Source organism: Sceloporus undulatus, chromosome 2, assembly GCF_019175285.1.
Source record: "Sceloporus undulatus isolate JIND9_A2432 ecotype Alabama chromosome 2, SceUnd_v1.1, whole genome shotgun sequence".
Lineage (NCBI taxonomy): Eukaryota > Metazoa > Chordata > Lepidosauria > Squamata > Phrynosomatidae > Sceloporus > Sceloporus undulatus.
In genome coordinates this window covers 240,864,980-240,883,445 of record NC_056523.1, presented here as the reverse complement: position 1 = coordinate 240,883,445, position 18,466 = coordinate 240,864,980, and the positions used below count along the sequence as shown (strand labels likewise).

The 18,466-nt window shown below is 37.8% G+C and overlaps 1 protein-coding gene across 1 annotated transcript in view; it reads right to left on the bottom strand.

Moving 5' to 3' along the window:
* The window catches only part of GLIS3 (GLIS family zinc finger 3), a 203,759-nt gene that overhangs the window by 49,170 nt on the left and 136,123 nt on the right, over window positions 1–18,466 (bottom strand). Inside the window, exon 7 of the mRNA XM_042455475.1 lies at window positions 17,404–17,514. Coding sequence (XP_042311409.1) covers window positions 17,404–17,514 — 111 coding nt within the window. The remainder of the gene's footprint in view (window positions 1–17,403; window positions 17,515–18,466) is intronic.

Genomic DNA, 18,466 nt, shown 5'->3' with positions numbered 1-18,466 from the left:
TAACCATGAACTCTGCTCTTACCATTACTTACCAGCTATTCTTACTATCATGTATGTGTATTTGTGAGGTCAAAGATACTATCTACAGTCTCCATATCCATTTTCTTAGTACAAGTACTGCAGTTGGCGCTAATTGCCATGAGACATCATTCAAGAAAGAGTAACCTTTCCAATGAAAATTTCAAGGCCATATTTTTTACCCTGTATTTACGTGTGAAGATCCCTTTACAACTTGGCTCACCAGCAATTTATCTGTTTAAAAAAAGATTTTAAAAAGACATGAGAATTACAGTGTGAAGGTGATCTCTTTATAGGCATCACAAATATCTGTAATTGGATTCAGAGCTTGAAAGGAAGAAGGGACAGAAGAAAATAAAATCACAAGAAGAGTGGTCTGAACCCTTTGAAATTCTAACATGTAAACAAAAAAAATGAAATAATTGAAATATATACAGAAGCGGTAAGAATTTCTATGGGTTTCATAGTGGAAGGTTTTTATGGACAAGTATGGAAAAATACACACGCATGCTTCATGAATGGTGCAGCTAGGTAAATCCCAGATTTAATGGACCTAACAATAACAACAACCATTTTAGATGGCTAGAAGGATAAGTGGATACATCTCTTTTAAGACTAACTGATTCATTTTTAGCATGATCCTTCATGGATATCAATCCACTTCTTCAGATGCACTAACGGAATTGAAACTACAGCCATAAACAAAGTGGAGTTGCAAGATTATGGCAGGAGTGGAGTCAGGGTGAAATGAGATACAGAAATGCAATTTGTGATTCAGGTCATAAGTCTTGTGCAATGTGATACAGATCTGCTAAGCAGCTCATCAGTAGATCTTAGGTGTGAACACAATACGTACTTAAAACAATGCTAAGAAAGTCAATGTGTAAAATGATACTGAGGAAATGCTAGAGTGAGATTTAAGGCTGTTTAAACATTATCTGAGGCAATGCTGGACGGCCTTGTGGTCTCTTCCAACTCTACAATTCTATAATTCTATGATTACATGTGATAAGTACTGGCTAAAGATACTTTATCCTGTTAAATTTTTGATTTTTAGCCTTATGTGGTAAAGGCCTTAGTTTCTGCAAATTCTTCTTTTCTGAAAAGAGTTTCTTTAAGGGGGCATCACTAAGTGGTCCAGCCTCACCAGGTGACACCCTAAGGGGGTGTGTGACCACTGCTCCGCAAATATCTGCCTTTGGACAAAAATGGGCTGTAGTGTTTGCCTGCTTCCATTTAAAATGCTGAAGAGATAATGTGAGTGGGACAAGGCTCACTGGGAGGAGAAAGAAGAAACCCTAGTTTTTTAAAATAAATTTTAAATTATTTTTAATTATATTTTTTAAAATTTTCTAAGGACATCACATCTCTCCAAATTTTCACTTTAACCACATGATACTATGTACATATAGATATATTCAGCTGTTCATATGGTATTGTAATTTAAAGGTATTGTTTTAATTTTGCTAGTTGTTTATGTCACAACTATTACCATTGCATTTAGTGATATATGGGAATTATGATTTATGAGTAACATTAGTACTAAAAACATTACTAAGTATTCTGTATGGTTATGGGTCAATGGAGGGGTGGCACCATCAATTATTGGACCAGGTGATGTCAAACCTAGTGATGCTACTAGAATCAGAATCATAGAGTTGGAAGAGACCTCAAGGGCCATCAAGCCCAACCCCAATGTGCCATGCAGGAAAACACAATCAAAGCATTCCCAACAGACAATCATCTAGCCTCTGTTTAAAAACCTCCAAAGAAGGAGCCTCCACCATACTCCCTGGCAGCGATTCCTCTGTCAAACAGCTCTCACTATCATGAAGATCTTTCTAATCTTTAGCTGAATCTCTTATCCTGTAGTTTGCATGCATAGCTCCATGTCCTAGTCTCTGGAACAGCAGACTCTGCTCCATCCTCAATATGACACCCCCTCAAATACTTCAACAGGGCTATCATACCACCTCTTAACCATCTCTTCTCCAGGCTAAACATACCCAGCCCTCCAAGTCTCTCTTTGGTTTCCAGACCCTTGACCATTTTGGTGGTCCATCTTTGGACATGCTCCAGCTTGTCAACATCACTTTTGAATTGTAGTGCCCAGAACTGGACACAGTACTCCATGTGAGGCCTGACCAAAAGCAGAATAGAATGGTACTAATATTTCCCATGATCTAAACACAATACTTCTATTTGTTCTTTTTTCATATTAGTCTTTCAGGTGAGGCGATCAACTTGCCCATCTAACATGATAAACTCTGCATCTAGAAACCTGAGTAATTCCCTGGAGAAATGTCTTGCTTGCCTAAGTATACTAGAAAACAAGGCAGCATCTATAGTGATTATACCGTTTTTGTTCTTGACAGCTCTTCTAATGTTTGTAAGTTCCCAGAACAAGAGACGGAAATTCAACTCCCATCATTTTCTCATTTTAGATATGATTGGATAATCACCCAAGATTTAGCAAATCAAGTGGAAGTAATTAGAAAGGAACAAGGACCTTAAATTCCTCAGTTTTCAGATGCATTATATTTAAGTGCAAGAGCAAGCTTTAGATTGGTGTGAAGCATGACATACTTCCCAAGACAATCAAAAGACCTTTTCTTCTGTATTTCCCTTATCGCTGTTGTTTATCAGACTCATGTTTGCTTCATGGAGACCCTGGTAGTTTTTATGATTCAGTGGAAATCAGACTCTACTTAAATATTCTTCTGAATAAATTCAGTCAGGAGGAAAATAGCTTGATATTTGTTCACCCACACAGTTAAGTTTTTTTAAAAAACAAAAAACATTTGAGAGGGAATCATAGTGCTGTCAATACCTGGACTCATATTTCGCATTATTGTAACATTTAAGAATCCAACTGAAGACTGGCATTTATGAAGCCAGATAAGCATTCTGGAGCCACAGAGGGTGTGTTATGCCATCGCAGGTGGATAACCAGCTAGATGGCCATTTCCCTGGCTATAACATAAGATAAACAACTCATTGCAGATCCTGTGCCAAAGTGTGACATGACAGGTAAAAGCAATTGAGGAATTAGGAGCCATTCCAAAGCAGCTTGTTGTGAAGCCACTCCACTTATAACAGATGCACAGATAAAAGAGAACAACAGAAAAAGGGACCTCATTACATCCACCCACCCAACCATCCATCAGTAAGTGTAAGGTCCCCAGAGTTCATAAAGGAACTAGGAATTGTTTTCTCACTGAAGTAAACTACCAGTGTGATGTAATGGTTTGAGTGTTGAACTACGACTCTGGAGACCAGGGTCCATTTCCCCATTCAGTCATGAAACCCACTGGGTGATCTTGGGCAAGTCAGGTGCTTGAAGTCTCAGGAGAAGGCAATGGCAAACCTTCTCTGAACAACTATTGCCAAGCAAACCCCATGACTTGAAGGCATGCAGCAATGAATAACAAACTAGTGTGGTGGAAAGAGTTATTCTAGATTCTCACCATTCCATTCAGAACCCTCAGGGTGATCAAATGAGCATGTGCTAATGCTTTGCAGTTTGGTCATGAGAGACTTCAAAACTTCCACAGTCCCTTTCAACCAAATCTTAACCGGTCTCTGGAAGACCATTTTGAATTGTCCTATATTTACAAAATTCCCATTTGGTTTCTCTTCTTCCTAGATAATTCCTATTCTAGCTCATTAAAAGAACCGCTTGTAACTTTAAAGAACTGATACCTGAATTTGCCTCCTTTTCTTGGCTGTGCCTGCATGAGCCAGAATATTTCAGGATCAGCCCTGAGTATTCTCTCACCAAAGCTGCCCCAAAGTCTCCCCATAACCTTGCCAGTCCTGAGTGTGTCCTCCTGTGTTATCCACCACCAGTGTAGGTTGTTCCCTCTGCGGTAAAAAACGAGGTGCCCAGTGTCAGTAACATGGACCACACTTCATTCTAGCAACTCACATCAACAGCAGAAGTGGTGGGCAGCACATTTCTTTGTATTACTATTATTATTTTTATTTATTTTATTTACTTATTTACTTTTCCCAATATAGGGACTCAAGGTGGCTAACAACAAATTTAAAACAGTACTTTTTAAACAATATGAAAGTATTACAAAGTTTAAAAAACTGAAGTATAGATGTAACTAAGTGCTTGTTTATTTTTTTTAATGTAATTGTAGTTTGTCTTTTCACTTTAATTTGTACAAACTATTATATTCATAGAAAGTATTTTACAAAACAATTATGCATTAAAATATTAACATGTATTAAATATGGTATACAAATCTTGACAACTGACTTGACCAGCAATTTAAAGCCCAATCAGTTTAAAAATCCTGATGGCACAAAAATGTTTTTATCTGCTGCCAAAAGGACAGTAGGGATGTGGCCATCCTGGCCTTTCTAGGGAGGGTGCTTCAAAGCCTGGGAGCAGTCACCAAGAAGGCCCTCTCCCTTGTTCCCACATAATGAGTACATAATGAGTAAGAGAGGATGGTGGGACAGAAAAAAGGTTCTCTCCAGATGACCCTAATGCTCCAGTAGGCTCATAAAGGGAGATTTCAGCCACCCAACATTGCTCTGGAGAGCTCCAGATATTCTGGCAAGATTCAGAGCAAAATGTGAGTTTTTAAAATTTGGTTTAAGAGTAGCATATTGCAGATTCAGTGCTGAACTGAATATGTCATCAGGACAGTTCTCATCAGAATCTGGGATTGGGCTCTGCATCGTATGGACTAGTCATCATAAGAAGTGGGGGGGGGCATGTTATTTGAGTTTATTCATTTATAAGGTGGTCTTCCTGTTTTCCTACTGTCTTCTACTTTGTTGTCTTTTCTAGTGAGTTATGTCTTCTCATGATATGGCCAAAATACAACAGCCTCAGTTTAGTCATCTTAGCTGCTAGGGAGAGTTCAGCCATGATTAACTCTTGGACCCATTTATTGGTCTTTTTGGCAGACCAGGGTATCTACAGAACTCTCCCTCAGCACCACATTGCAAACTAGTTGATTTTCTTCCTATCAGCTTTCTTTATCCAGCTTTTACAACCATACATAAAAAGGAGAAATACCATGGCATGGACAAACCTAACTTTGACATTCAATGATATGTCTTTACACTTGAAGATCTGGTCTAGTTCCTTCACTGCTGCCTTCTCAAGTCCTAGTTTTCTTCTGATTTGTTTACTGCAGTCTCCATTTTCATTACTACCACTGGCCACAATCAAATGCTATTCACTCAGCATGGCTGTGGAATGCCAGAGAAGGCTCAACCTTCCCTAGCACATGCAATAGGAAATCTATTCTAATTTGCCAATAATTTGCCATTTCATACTGTGTATTAGAAATCAGAATTCTAAAAGCTACTTTATGTACAAAGAATGACAAGGAAATATTAAATGTATATGTCTGAATTCTCCTTCTCAGCATAGCTAGCCAAACCCAAACAAGAGATATGAAGAAAGTGACTGCATTAATGCAATATGTACTGTATACTTAAAAAGGAACAAGGAACTAATTTTCAGCTGGGGAGGCACAATTTTGGGAAGCAAGTCAATAATAATTTTGCCTACTTGCATGTATTTTTTAAAACTAAATAATAAAAATGCAGAATGCACTGCATTACAATAATAATCATTATCAAATGAAGCAGGGAATAATCCGACTATCATGACAGCAATGGCAGAATAATAAATTACATAATTGAATAAATTTTAAAAGTACAATTAATATACTAAGCAGAACAAAATAATAATAATAATAATAATAATAATAATAATAATAATAATAATAATAATAATAATATGTAAGGCCCTATTAAATGAATAAAAAGGTGCCTATAAGGCACGCCACTAAATCTGTGCCCCTACCACCCTAGTTTGAAATCAAACTCTGTGGAGGTATGTTAGAAGTTACAGGCTCATCCACATATTAGCTTCAAAAACAAATGTGAAAACATGTACATTTGTCCCTCCATATTCGCTAGGGTTAGCGGCACAAGACCCCCATGAATATAGAAAAACTACAAATAAAAAAAGCACCATGTTTTTACCTGAGAGGACACCTTTCTAGGAATCTCTAGGTCCTCCAGTGCAACTCTGTGGTCAGCGTCTGACAGAGACTGACCATAGAAGTGACCTGGAGGAGCTACAAATGCCTAGTAGAGTATTCTCTCTAGGAATCTCTAGGTCTTTCAGTGCAACTTTTATAGTTAAAGTTGACCATAGAGTTGCACTGGAGGACCTAGATATTCCTAGAGAGAACATATTAATCAAATCCATGAATTATCAAAGCCACAAATATCAAAGCCGCATGAGTGTATATTTACCAAGCCTGAGGTGTACAAAATCAGGGAAAGGAAAAGGAAAAACTACTTCTCTCATTCAGTATCCCAAAATACAAACTTCTACAAGCATAATATGTACTGTACTAAGACATCACTTCCATGTGTTCAGTACAACTTATTCACACATAAGTGTGCATAAGATTGCATGCAGCCTTTGGTATTCCTGTGTTGGCTCAACTACAGCATCTGTCTTGATAAAAATTTATGCATGTGGTTGATCATTTATTAAGCTTCTGATGAATAATTTCTTAGGGCGGGAGGGATAGTGTTCAGCTACCAGGAATCTTGGTGGTCTAATCTGCCAGATAATTTTGGGGAGTGGGGGGTGGGTGGGGGTCAGCCCTTCTTAGTCTAATCTTGTGAGGTCCATGGTTTAACTTCTGGGGTCAATGGAAATGCTACCAGCTGGTTCAAAATATGGCAGCCAGGCTTGTCTCAGGAACATCTAGGAGGGACCACTCTGGTTTTGAGGTCCCTCCACTGGCTGCCTATCAGCTTCCGGGCCCAGTACAAGGTGTTGGTTATCACCTTTAAAGCCCTAAATGGCTTGGGTCCAAGCTATCTTAGGGACCGCCTCCTCCCGTACAATCCTCCCCGTGCTCTCCGGTCCTCTGGGAGGAACTTACTACAGCCTCTAAAATCTAGGCTTGCGGTGACCTCCCAGAGGGCGTTCTCTGCTGTCGCCCCCAAACTCTGGAACGACCTGCCGGATGAGATCTGTCAGATAACATCATTAGACAGCTTTAAAAAAGCAGTCAAGACGGATCTCTTCCGGCAGGCCTTTCCAGATTAACCATCCCGGCCCAGGTTCCTGATTCCCTCATTCCTCCCGTGGCCCCATCTTAGTGATGATCGAGGATCAACAGAGGGATATCAGGGTTTTTAGTTTTTAATTGTTGTTTTTATGCATTGACATTGTGTTTTTAATATGTTATACTGTTTAATATTGTCTTAAGGGGGGAGGGATAAAGTGTTTTTAATTGTCATATTTTATATTTTACTGTTGTTAACCGCCCGGATTGGTTTGCCAGAGGGCGGTATACAAATTATTATTATTATTATTATTATTATTATTATTATTATTATTATTATTACCAAATACTGAAGTGTATGTAAGCATTCTGCAGGAGTTGTGAAAATGTCCTCAACTGATGCAATGTGAGCTATATTATGTTCATGCACTGCAAATAGCGTATAAATTGATGTTCCATACCACTGAAATACAAGCAACATTTGTTTTACAAATAAGAGATATGCTTTTTACAAAAAGAATGTGCCTTGCCTATATAATGAAAGGTAATGGGCCTAGATTGAAATACTTTATGTAATATGATGAATTCAACAAGGAAAATAACTTGCATACACTAATTGTTTTACTTAATAAAACAATTTTAAAAGAATTATAAAGATGAATGTTTTTTTCCTTTCATATAAATTTTCTAAAAGTCCAAAATGTATGAGTTTCTTAAGCCAAATGTTGACACTGATCTGTTTATTAGACAATAGTTTTGTTTGGAACCTTGGTAGCTAATTTCATAGCTACTTTATGGTAAACTCTGAGGAAGTCCAGCTAGGCACAGATTGACAAGAATAAGGCAAAAAAAAAAAAAAAAAAAAAAAAAAAAAAAACTTCGATGTTTCTACAAAGAGATGAGGTAGAGGAACCATGACTATTTCACTTAGTCAACTTGGCACCCTCAGAGGTTTTAAGCTATACCTAAGGCTTAAATCTATGTTCCACCTAGCATAAAGAGGTTGGGCTTGTGATACTTAGTTGGAGATCCTGCATTCAGCAGCAAGTTGGATTTGATGGCCCATGATGCCCCTTCCAACTTAATGATTCTATGGTTCTTTCCCTGACCACTAGCCATCTTGGTTGAGACATTTGAGGAATCACATAAATGCTCTTATTGGCAACTGGATGTATCAGCATTTCCTCCAAAGTAAGTTGCTTGAGCTCTGAATTCTACACACTCTGTTCCCTGAATGACACTCAAGAATGGATTGTTCTCTATAAATACAATATAGCAGTACATCAATGATCTTCTTAATAGCTACAACAATACCAAAGAGGAGTAAGGAAGTGGATAATTATAGGTTATTTAACTGCACCTGTTTCCTGAATTTCAGTAAATACCCTATTAAGGGTAAGCATTGTACTGAACAAAAATGGTGCACAAATTCAACAGCTTTCAACCACAACAAGTGAAAGAAATGATGTGACAACACCGACAAAAGCCACCCTAATCACTTTCAAGGTTTGTTTTGTTGTTTTTAATTCACCACAATCAGAAGAACTGGGTGATCGTCTCCATCATTTCACCACAAATAGTGTGATTAAATTCCTTAAACACTTCAGCACATCCCTAATCCCTTTGCACCAACATCCCTTTTAAGAAAAATCACTGTGTTCCACAGTGTCTGATTTATATTTCATTTTGAGAACAGGAAGTAAAGGGATTAAAGTTGAGGATTAAAACACTTACTCTTTACAGCATTTTTACGAAGAATAGCTTCTTAGTTGCCATGGGCACAGCTCAGTGACCCTTAGCCTCCAAATGCAATTCTTCTTGCATTAATGAAATATTTCAATTGGGCTCCATAGAAAACAAATGAGTGGAAATGTATTTAAAATTCAAGTGTGTGCCAAGTAAGAAAACAGATTACCCCTGTTGTCTTCTTTCTTTTCTATTTTTGCAATTTTAACAATGGCATGTCAAATGTAATTTGGGAAAAGGACATCTAAAAACTACTACCAAATGTTGAAAGACCCCTTTTGGAATATGAAGAAATGGTACCATGGAAAAACAAAACATTTTGAGATTTATGTTCAAAAAAGTGCACTCTGCAGTGCCAATCCACTGCCACAGTGCCTAATAAATATACAATGCTGAAATTTAGTTTGTCCTGTTCTGCCTCTCTTCATTTCTTCATTATATCAATCTACAGTAATCAAAGTAAAAGGCTTGAATTCTGTTCTTAGTCCCAACTTGTGTAGACCTGTCGAAGCAATGGGATTTATGAGATAAATTTTGACTTATTGTTCAACAACTCATTGAGTGTACTCTAGTTAGGATTACCAATAGTATTCCAACCAATCTGTCCTAGTTCGATGATGAAACAAAGACACCCAAAATTTGGAATGCTATTAAATGTACACCAAAGGGTTGGTTTTTTAATGTATTGATTTTAATGTATCCATGTGTTCAAGCCTTTGGTACCAATCTTCAGTCATTAGGTGGCTGATGCCCCTAATCAATGCATAGGAAATACTGTACATTGTATGCTTAAGTACTGGTAACACTGGCTCTTCTGTCTCAAAAGTATATTGGAAGGTAAAGTTATTTTTTTAAATTCTTTTAAAAATTATTTTGTACCATTACCATGGTTACAAACCACACTGAGCATTACAATGATAATGACAGAAAGTTTTCCTAAAAGGTTATATACATGCATACTATATTTAATCATTTAAAGTTTATTCCACGAAACTGCTTAGACCTTAAAACCTTAAACCCTACTCAATAATTTGAGATGAGTAAGTATCTTAAACAGATTAGTTTACAAAGCAAATCAGTACAAGCATTAAGATAGTGTTTAGTTGAAAACACTTTAAAATGTTATGACAATTGTTCAAACAATTTTACACAACTAAGGCATTACATCTCTGAGCCTTTTCTATGCAGCTATGTGTGCTGGGCATATGTTCTTGGAACTAGACATAAGCCCTTTCAGCCAATGTGGAGCAGCATGTTAAAATAAGCTTTGTTTAGAATGATGTTCTTACCCTTGGCAAGTTTCACTTTTCACATAAAAAGTAGAAAATGTTTGCTGTTTTGAATATACTGTGAATGTAACTGACCTATCTTTCCAATTTTCTCCCAGGATTTTATGATTTCTCTTTTGCCTTACAGAGAGTACATCCTGAGAAATAGACCAAAATTTGAAGAAGTAGTGGGCAAAGAGAAGTGCAACAGCAACACAGTGATGGCAACCCAGTGAAGACACAGATACTGAGAACTGCCATCATCACTATAGTTTTTTGTGGGGGTTTTTGGGCTATGAGGCCGTGTTCTAAAAGAGTTTATTCCTGGCATTTCACCAGCAGCTATGGCTGGCATCTTCAGAGAATGCTGGCATGGAAGAGAGTGGAATACTGTTGGTTGAGAGGAAGCGATTAACATGTTAATAAGTGTATTGTTCTGTTGTTGAAGGGTAAGGCCTCAGGATGTCTATTTAATTAATGATCCCCACTCTCTTCCATGCCAGCATTCTCTGAAGATGCCAGCCACAGATGCTGGTGAAACTTCAGGCATAAACTCTTCTAGAACATGGCCTCATAGTCTGAAAAACCTACAAAAAACTATGGATGCTGGCCACGAAAGCCTTTGACTTCACATTGCCATTAGCATTATTGTACTGTTTCTCCTAAATATTCTCATGAGAATTATTCTTCTTGGTTGTTGTTTCTTAAGGATTATCAAATATTCTGTGAGATTCAGATTCTTACAGTGGCCTTTTGCTGATGGGGAGTAGGTCTGGCTTTTACTTCACATTTATTGAGAAATATTTCTTTCATCTACAGCCTTCCTGTACGTGTGTCTTTCTTTCTAATCTTCTTCAATTTCTTACAGTAGGTGGGTAGATGAGAACTGGCATTTTCCAAATCCATCAAGCTAAAACAAGAACAAGGCCAAGAAGGAAAGAAGTGAAGACACAGATGGACAGTTTCCATCTGCATTCTAGGCAGGTGTTTACTGTAGTAATATAACGTAAACTTTACTGGGGTAGCATTAATTAAATTAAAATAAATATCCCCTTTTCAGAACAAACATAATGAATGCAAGGAGGTTTTCTTTTCATTTTTGCTTAGTGCAAATGTACTACAGTGACAATTTTCACTGTTTTTCCTGTCTCTGTTTAGGGCCACAGAACAAGCCCTCATGGCAGGTATGAGGACTGGATTCCAAGTTGGCTTAAGCCCAACCAGAACATTTAATAACACAGGAAAGAACTATACTTTATAGGAACAGGGGGGAAATGTAGTGGTTTTGGAGCAGATGTTTTCGAGCGGTGTTTTTTCCCCCCCCCCCCCCCCTTTTAGGGTGTCACCTGCTACATGATCTCCTGGCTTCCATGGTGGGCTTGATGCTCCCATGAAAGGCTCCTACATTCAAAGTACTACAGCATCTCCAAAGAGCAAAACAGTATCTCAGCTGTCTAACTCAAAGGACAAAGGAAAACCATGTTTAAAAAAAGAACAATTCAGCATCACTCTCTTGCCTTTAGCTGCATATCAGTGTTCTCTTTCTCAAAAATGCATGCACAATAGCAAAATCATATCCCTTTCTAGCACACCCAGCATAAAAGAAAAAAATGGGGAGAGCACTGGAGACCATAAAATAAGCCTAACATGGAGTTTTCTTGGCAAGATTTGTTCAGAGGAGGTTTGCCATGGCCTTCCCTGAAGGTAAGGTCACCCAGTTGGTTTCCATGGTGATCAGAGATTCGAACCTTGGTCTCCAAAGACCAAGTCCCCAGACTCAAACCATTACACCACAATGGCATTTACCATTTAGTAAGAAGGTTAAAAAGAAGAAACTCTCCCATTCCAGCTTACTTCCTCTTTACACACAACACAACACAATCTGCTGCTCAGCTCCAGTTTAGATGTCTTTCTTATAGTCAACTGCCTCTCCAAGTAGGGAAAAATAAGTATTTCCTCTTTTTATAAAAAGCACTTTGCTGCTACTTCTGATAAAATCCCAATGGGAAAATAAGAGCAGCTTTCCTTTTGTTCCTCTCACTAGTGTCACTGAAATCACCACCACCAGAAACTACTCAGCTGGTGCTTTCTGCAAGACGTTCATCTCCTGGGAGCAAATAAAAACAAAAATAAAACACCACTGTTCCTCCACATACTGCAAGGCTAGTCCAACAATAGCACAAGCAATATAGGTTCTGCTCTGAGCAGTTTAAAATGTCAGGCTTTAGATAATGGCAAACTGATGGTTAAAACATACACATACAGTAGAGTAACATGGCTACTTTTTGATAAGAGATCAGTGATGGTGATGTAAGCTGCAGCTCTTAGCAGTCAGTCAGCTGCGGATCTGTCAAATGGGAAGTCAGAAGGAAGGAATTACATTGTATAATCACTACCATTTTCTTTTCTTTTCTTTTAGCTAGTTTTAATAACTACATGGTTTGTCATCAAAACCATGATCTGAAACTGTGGTCTGTATTTTAAAGTATACATCCACCTTTCCCTGTACTTTAAAACTGCAAAAACAAAACAAAACAAACAAACAAACAAAAACAACAACCCTACTCTAAGCAGCATTTTTGGTGACAAGCCATACCAGCCAACTAGGATGGGAGTAGTTGTCTTCCATGTCAGTGGGGTGATGAACCAGTTTGGGTTTTAGCTGAAACTTTAAAGGTTCTGTCCAAGATTCGGATCCTATTTCAGGGATGGGATTCAGCACCTTGGGTTCTGACTAAAACCCAGACCAGACTCAATGTCTTGCTGATGTGGCAGCCACAAGCCATCATGGGACTTAGGAGTAAGCTATGGCATAAAGGAGCCATCCTGCTTACTGGGGCTTGCAGAACCCTCAGATGTCTATTTGAGATCAAGCAATCAGGGGTGTCACTAGGGGTGTGTGGGCTGCTCCAGGTTAAGGGGGGTGACACCACTGCTCTCAAACATCTGCTTTTTGGCAGAAATGGGTTGTGGTGTTTTCCTGCATCCCTTTAAAGCACTGAAGAGATTGTGTGAGTGGGGTGAGGCTCAGAGGGAAGAGAAAGGAGAAGCCCTAAGTTATTTTTAAATTAAAGTTTTAATTTTTATTTTTTAAAATGTTTTTATTTTTTAAAAAATATTCTTTAAAAATAATACATCTTACAAATTTTCACTTTAACCATTAGTGCAAAAAAAAAAAACATTACTAAGGATTCTGTATGGTGTGGTATAGGAGGAGGTCTATGGGGGGAAGGTGATACCATGAGTTAGTGCACCAAGTGATGCCAGTCCTAGTGACGCCACTGTGAGGAATCACAGAGTTACTGTGGTTCCCCTCTGTAACATGGGAAGCAGTCAAGACTTAAGACTACATATCTTCCATGGTATCTTTTTTTCACTCACTTAGATCTAGTAATCTCTCTCTGGATACTGTTGCATGCTTTTACTCCCCATCACTCCAATATCCTGCAATATTCCTGAGCGGTTAACACTTCCCAGCCCAGTAATCTTCCACTCAAATAATGGCTTTGGCCCACTCATTTTCAAACTCCTGAATGTCCCTGTCAACTATTGGGGTACATGTATGGAAAACTGAGGGAAAGTAGGAGTGAAAAGAAATGTTTGGAATGCTGAACAGGTAGCATGCTGCCCTACATTTTCTGGCAAGTCCCACCAATATCCTTCTATATTTGCCATCAGGTTTGATCTGGACTATAAGTAATGGGAGTGCTCATTATCTGATCCATGTCTGAATCAATGCTAGGTCAACGGAGTCAGTACATCAATTCTAATTCAGTAAAGATTTATAATCAAAGACAGTGGAGTGCTCAGGCACATTTTTAAAAAAATAATAATCACAATTTAGCACAAGTGTGGTCCCATACATGCCAGTAACCCTCTCATTTCACTGTTGTTGACTCTTAACAGCACAATTGTGATACTTATTTTTTCTGACATGCAAAAGATAATGCCATTCCTCTATGTTTCCTCAATCAACTTTCCTCTCGAGATGCCACAGTTTCAGGGCAAGCTCCTATTCAATGAAGAACTGGAATAAGGCCAAAGAAGGCATTGTTAGTTTGCCTTGCTTCATTCAGCTTCTACACTCTGGCCTAAATCTCTGGTTAGTCCCAACTAGAGTAGAACTATTAAATCAGTTGGATTGACCTAGATGTTCACTCACCAATCAAGAATTTATCCCATGGGATTACCCAACAGGATTAAAGCGTTTGTGTTAAACACATAGCATGCAGTTTTGGTCTATTCTATTTTTGAGTAAGTGTGTGATACCACTTTCTGGACTGAGACCATCATGGGTGGATACTACAAGCCAAAAACATCACAGACTTGGAACAACTACTCAGGAAAATCAAGGAGGAAAGTGCAAAGGCAGGCATATTGTTTAACATAAAGAAAACAAAAATAACGACCATAGAAAATTTACCCAGATTCAACCTATACAATGAGGAAATAGAAATAGTAAAAGAATTTTCATGCCTGAGATCAAATATTGATCAGAGTGGGGACTGCAGTCAAGAAATCACAGGGAGACTAAGAATGGGGAGAGCAGCTATGAGAGAACTAGAAAATATCCTAACATGTAAAGACATACAACTGAGCACGAAAGTTAGAATCATACAAGCCATTGTATTCCCTATTGCCATGCATGGATGTGAGTTAAGAAAACGGATAGGAAGAGAATTAATTCATTTGAGATGTGGTGCTGGAGAAGAGTGCTGAGGTTACCATGGAGAGCCAAGAAGTCAAACAAGAGCAGATCAAACCAGAAATCTCTCTGGAAGCTAAGATGACTAGATTGAGGCTGTTGTACTTTGGCCACAACATGAGGAGGCATGACTCACTGGAAAAAACAATAATCCTAGGAAAGGTGGAGGGAAGCAGAAAGAGAGGAAGGCCACATGCTAGATGGATGGACTCTATTAAGGAGGTCATGGGTATGAATTTGCAAGACCTGAGCAGAGCAGTGAAGCATAGGGAGCACTGTCTCATCTACAGTGTTGCCATGGGTCAAGATCAACTCAAAGGTGGGTAAAAACAACAAAAACTGTCCCACTCACAAAGGCCAAAGGGAGAAAGGGAACTGGCATCACTTAAAGCTTTTCTCTTATTTAAAACCCTGATCATAGAATCATAGAATCGTAGAGTTGGAAGAGACCACAAGGGCCATCCAGTCCAACCCTCTGCCATGCAGGAAATCTCAATCAAGTGATGTGGCAAGTGTATTATGAATTGAAGCTAGTTGGCTGTGGAAAGATTCAAATCGCCTACATTTGTGCACAGTAGCCCCAGTTTATATCAAGAGTTACGTATGCTTATTTAAGAGTTAAAAAGAATCCCGAGTGTGCTGCTACATATTTAATGTAATACAGTATGACGTTTAGCTTCATGGTTCAGAAGAGAGCCATCCACTAGGGAACCCTTTGAATTAAAATAAATACAGCAGCTATTTCAGAGCTATAAGTGTGGTTTCTGAACATGCAGATCGGTGTAAGCAATTTTACAGTGCCTGGAAATGCTCTTCTGACACATATCTAAATGGAAAAGAGAGTGTTAAATCACTGCCCTCCAAGGCAAAGCGTTGCTAGTTTTTAACACTCTCTCTGGCTGTGGTATGCATTCATAATACAAGTAGTAAGTATGTATAAAATGTGGAGCTCACGCTAAATTACTACCAAAGCCTAGTCTTGACTGAATTCCCAGAAGGAAAAGCAAAATGCTATAATGATTCATTAGGATACTGGCAATATCAGTGTAACCACATGCTGACACAATTACTGAAATCCAGCTGTACTGGAATCAATAGAGACTCTATCACTGTAGTCAAGATTTCTCAAAGTATGAACACAGGGCTTATGACACATCTAATGGCATACACTCACACACGCACACACGCATGGTCAATATAAGCATGGCATTTTGAATGGCAAGTGATAGCAAAATAACAAAATAACATTATTTAGTTAGCAAAGGGGAGCTTTAAAAAGAGGATTAGAAAGCAGTCAAGCAGGACATATTAAACAAATCCATGACTAACAGGGTGTAACAGCAAAGGATCTCAAGCTATTCAACTGAACGGTTCCCTAGGGTTGGAGCTATTACTTCACTGTGCTTTTATCACCTTGGAATTTTTATGGTTGTTTTTGATGAATTCACATTTTTGTAAAGATTTTTTGACATTAAGCCAATTTTCATTTTTAATTAAAGTCATAAATAACCTTAATTCTGACTTTAAAGGTTTATTGTTTCTTACACTTTTATTATTATGCCAGGAAATATTTAAAATACCAAAGTATGAAGTGTGTTAGTCATATAAAGTTCTCAAAGATATCATAAGTGGAATACAGCTCATAAATGTTATACGTTATGACCTAAGAGCATATTTTTGAACTCTTTTGATCTATACCCAAAAATCTTTTTATCCCCCTTTGTTCACCAAATGTATTTCCAATTCAAAGTGATAAATTAAAAGGATACAAAGGTAAAGGAACAATGGAGCTAAATCCAGTTATTATGCATAACTAAGGAAGAAAAGTGGCTGTTACATTTATTTCATTTTCTAAGCTGGAGGTTACAGAACAATCAAGAATGAACAATAGAGCATGAAAAACATAATACGAAAAGCCGAACCATATACCGTAAAGCAATAATAAATTATTATTTATAAATTGTGACACATTGCTTTATATTAATGGAAGGGAAGGGAAAAAAATTCCACAAAGATGTAGGTTTTGTTATTATCACCCATTTGGAAATAAATTTTATTTGAAATAAAGGGGGCATTTTATTGACTCCAGCAGGATACAGTAGAACATAGATTACAATGCATGGCATTTGCAGACAGCTGAAGAGGCAATTTAAGCTCAGTAGTTTATCTAACTGTTCAACACAAGATGGACTCTGGCATAGTAGCTCAGGATTCTAACTTAAACAAGATATTAAACCAACTTTGTACAATATAGATTCTTAGAAAAACATGCAGCGATTGAAACTGAATGACAAAAGGTTACGTCGTACAAACAAACTCACCAATAAAGAGCAAACACTATTTCCAAACTAGATACACCACACTTGGGTTTTTTTTTTCTGGTGTTCTGAATGTTTTTTTTTAATCGGCAGAACATCTCAAGATGTTTTGGAATGTGGTTCAAAATCTTTTGTATGTGTTTAACCTAACTTGAAACCACTATGAACTTAACATTTCTATGTCTTTTTTCTTCAAAATGGTCCTACCTCATTTAGGCCTTATGATAACTTTCTGATTTTCCCCTTTCAGACCCTTTTCACAGTAGTGATCTGTAAAATTTTACCTTTTTCCTGGCTTGCTGATCTTTGGAGGAATGGGCTTTTACATGCTTTCTTAAAGAACTTGGATCTGTGTATCGTTTGGTACATCCAGGAATCTGGCAAGCATAAGGTTTCTAAACAAACAAAAGGAAAATTGCTAAGTTACAAAATAGTTCTTTTTTTAAAAAATGATAGTGCTCTAAAGCTTTTGAGGTAGATACAAATTGCAGTACAATGACTATAGTGCCTAATACCACAAACAGAATGTAATTTACAGAAGGGCTAAGAAAGTAAAGCAGAAGCAAAGGGAAAAATGAGAACATTTTTAATTCTTTAAGCATGGAGTTCCATGTTGCTATATTTTATACTCTGTCTTACAGAAGAAGATATACATAAAATACATTATTATTATTATTATTATTATTATTATTATTATTAACCCAATTCTGTTTAATCATTAGCTACTCTCTCTTGGATATAATGGCAGTAACATCATGAAATGCTCAAACATATTTATAACTGTGAGAGACAGATGCATCACAACATGTCGAGAAATGAGCTCATTTTTTTTCCTCATGCATTCTCCCAATATGTGAGCAAGGCCATGAAAATAGCTATATCTTGGACACTGCGCATGCCAATGGTCCTTTCACATTACACATTTACAGCAATATTATTTCACTTTAACTGCCATAGTTCTGTCCTATAGAATCCTGGGATTTGCAGTTTAGGGAGGGGCATTCTCAGCCAAGGAGTTCTAGTGCCTAATCAAATGGAAAAACCCCAGCGTCGCACTGGATAGAACCATGGCAGTTAAAGCAGACTAATAGCTCTATAACTGTGCAGTGTGCATGGGCTGCATAACTCCACCTGTGGTATCTGCACATATAGCACAAGTACTTCAGAGACAGAGCTTTCAAATGTATATAGCTGTATGTGCAAAAGGCTTCCATGTGGATTGGTGGGTATCACTTGGGATTCCAGATACACACCAAGGCTCTTTTGTTGCAGATTCCCACATTACATATGTAGATGCCGGAGTATGGAGCTAGTTAGTAAATACACTGAGGTCATGGCTACTCAGTG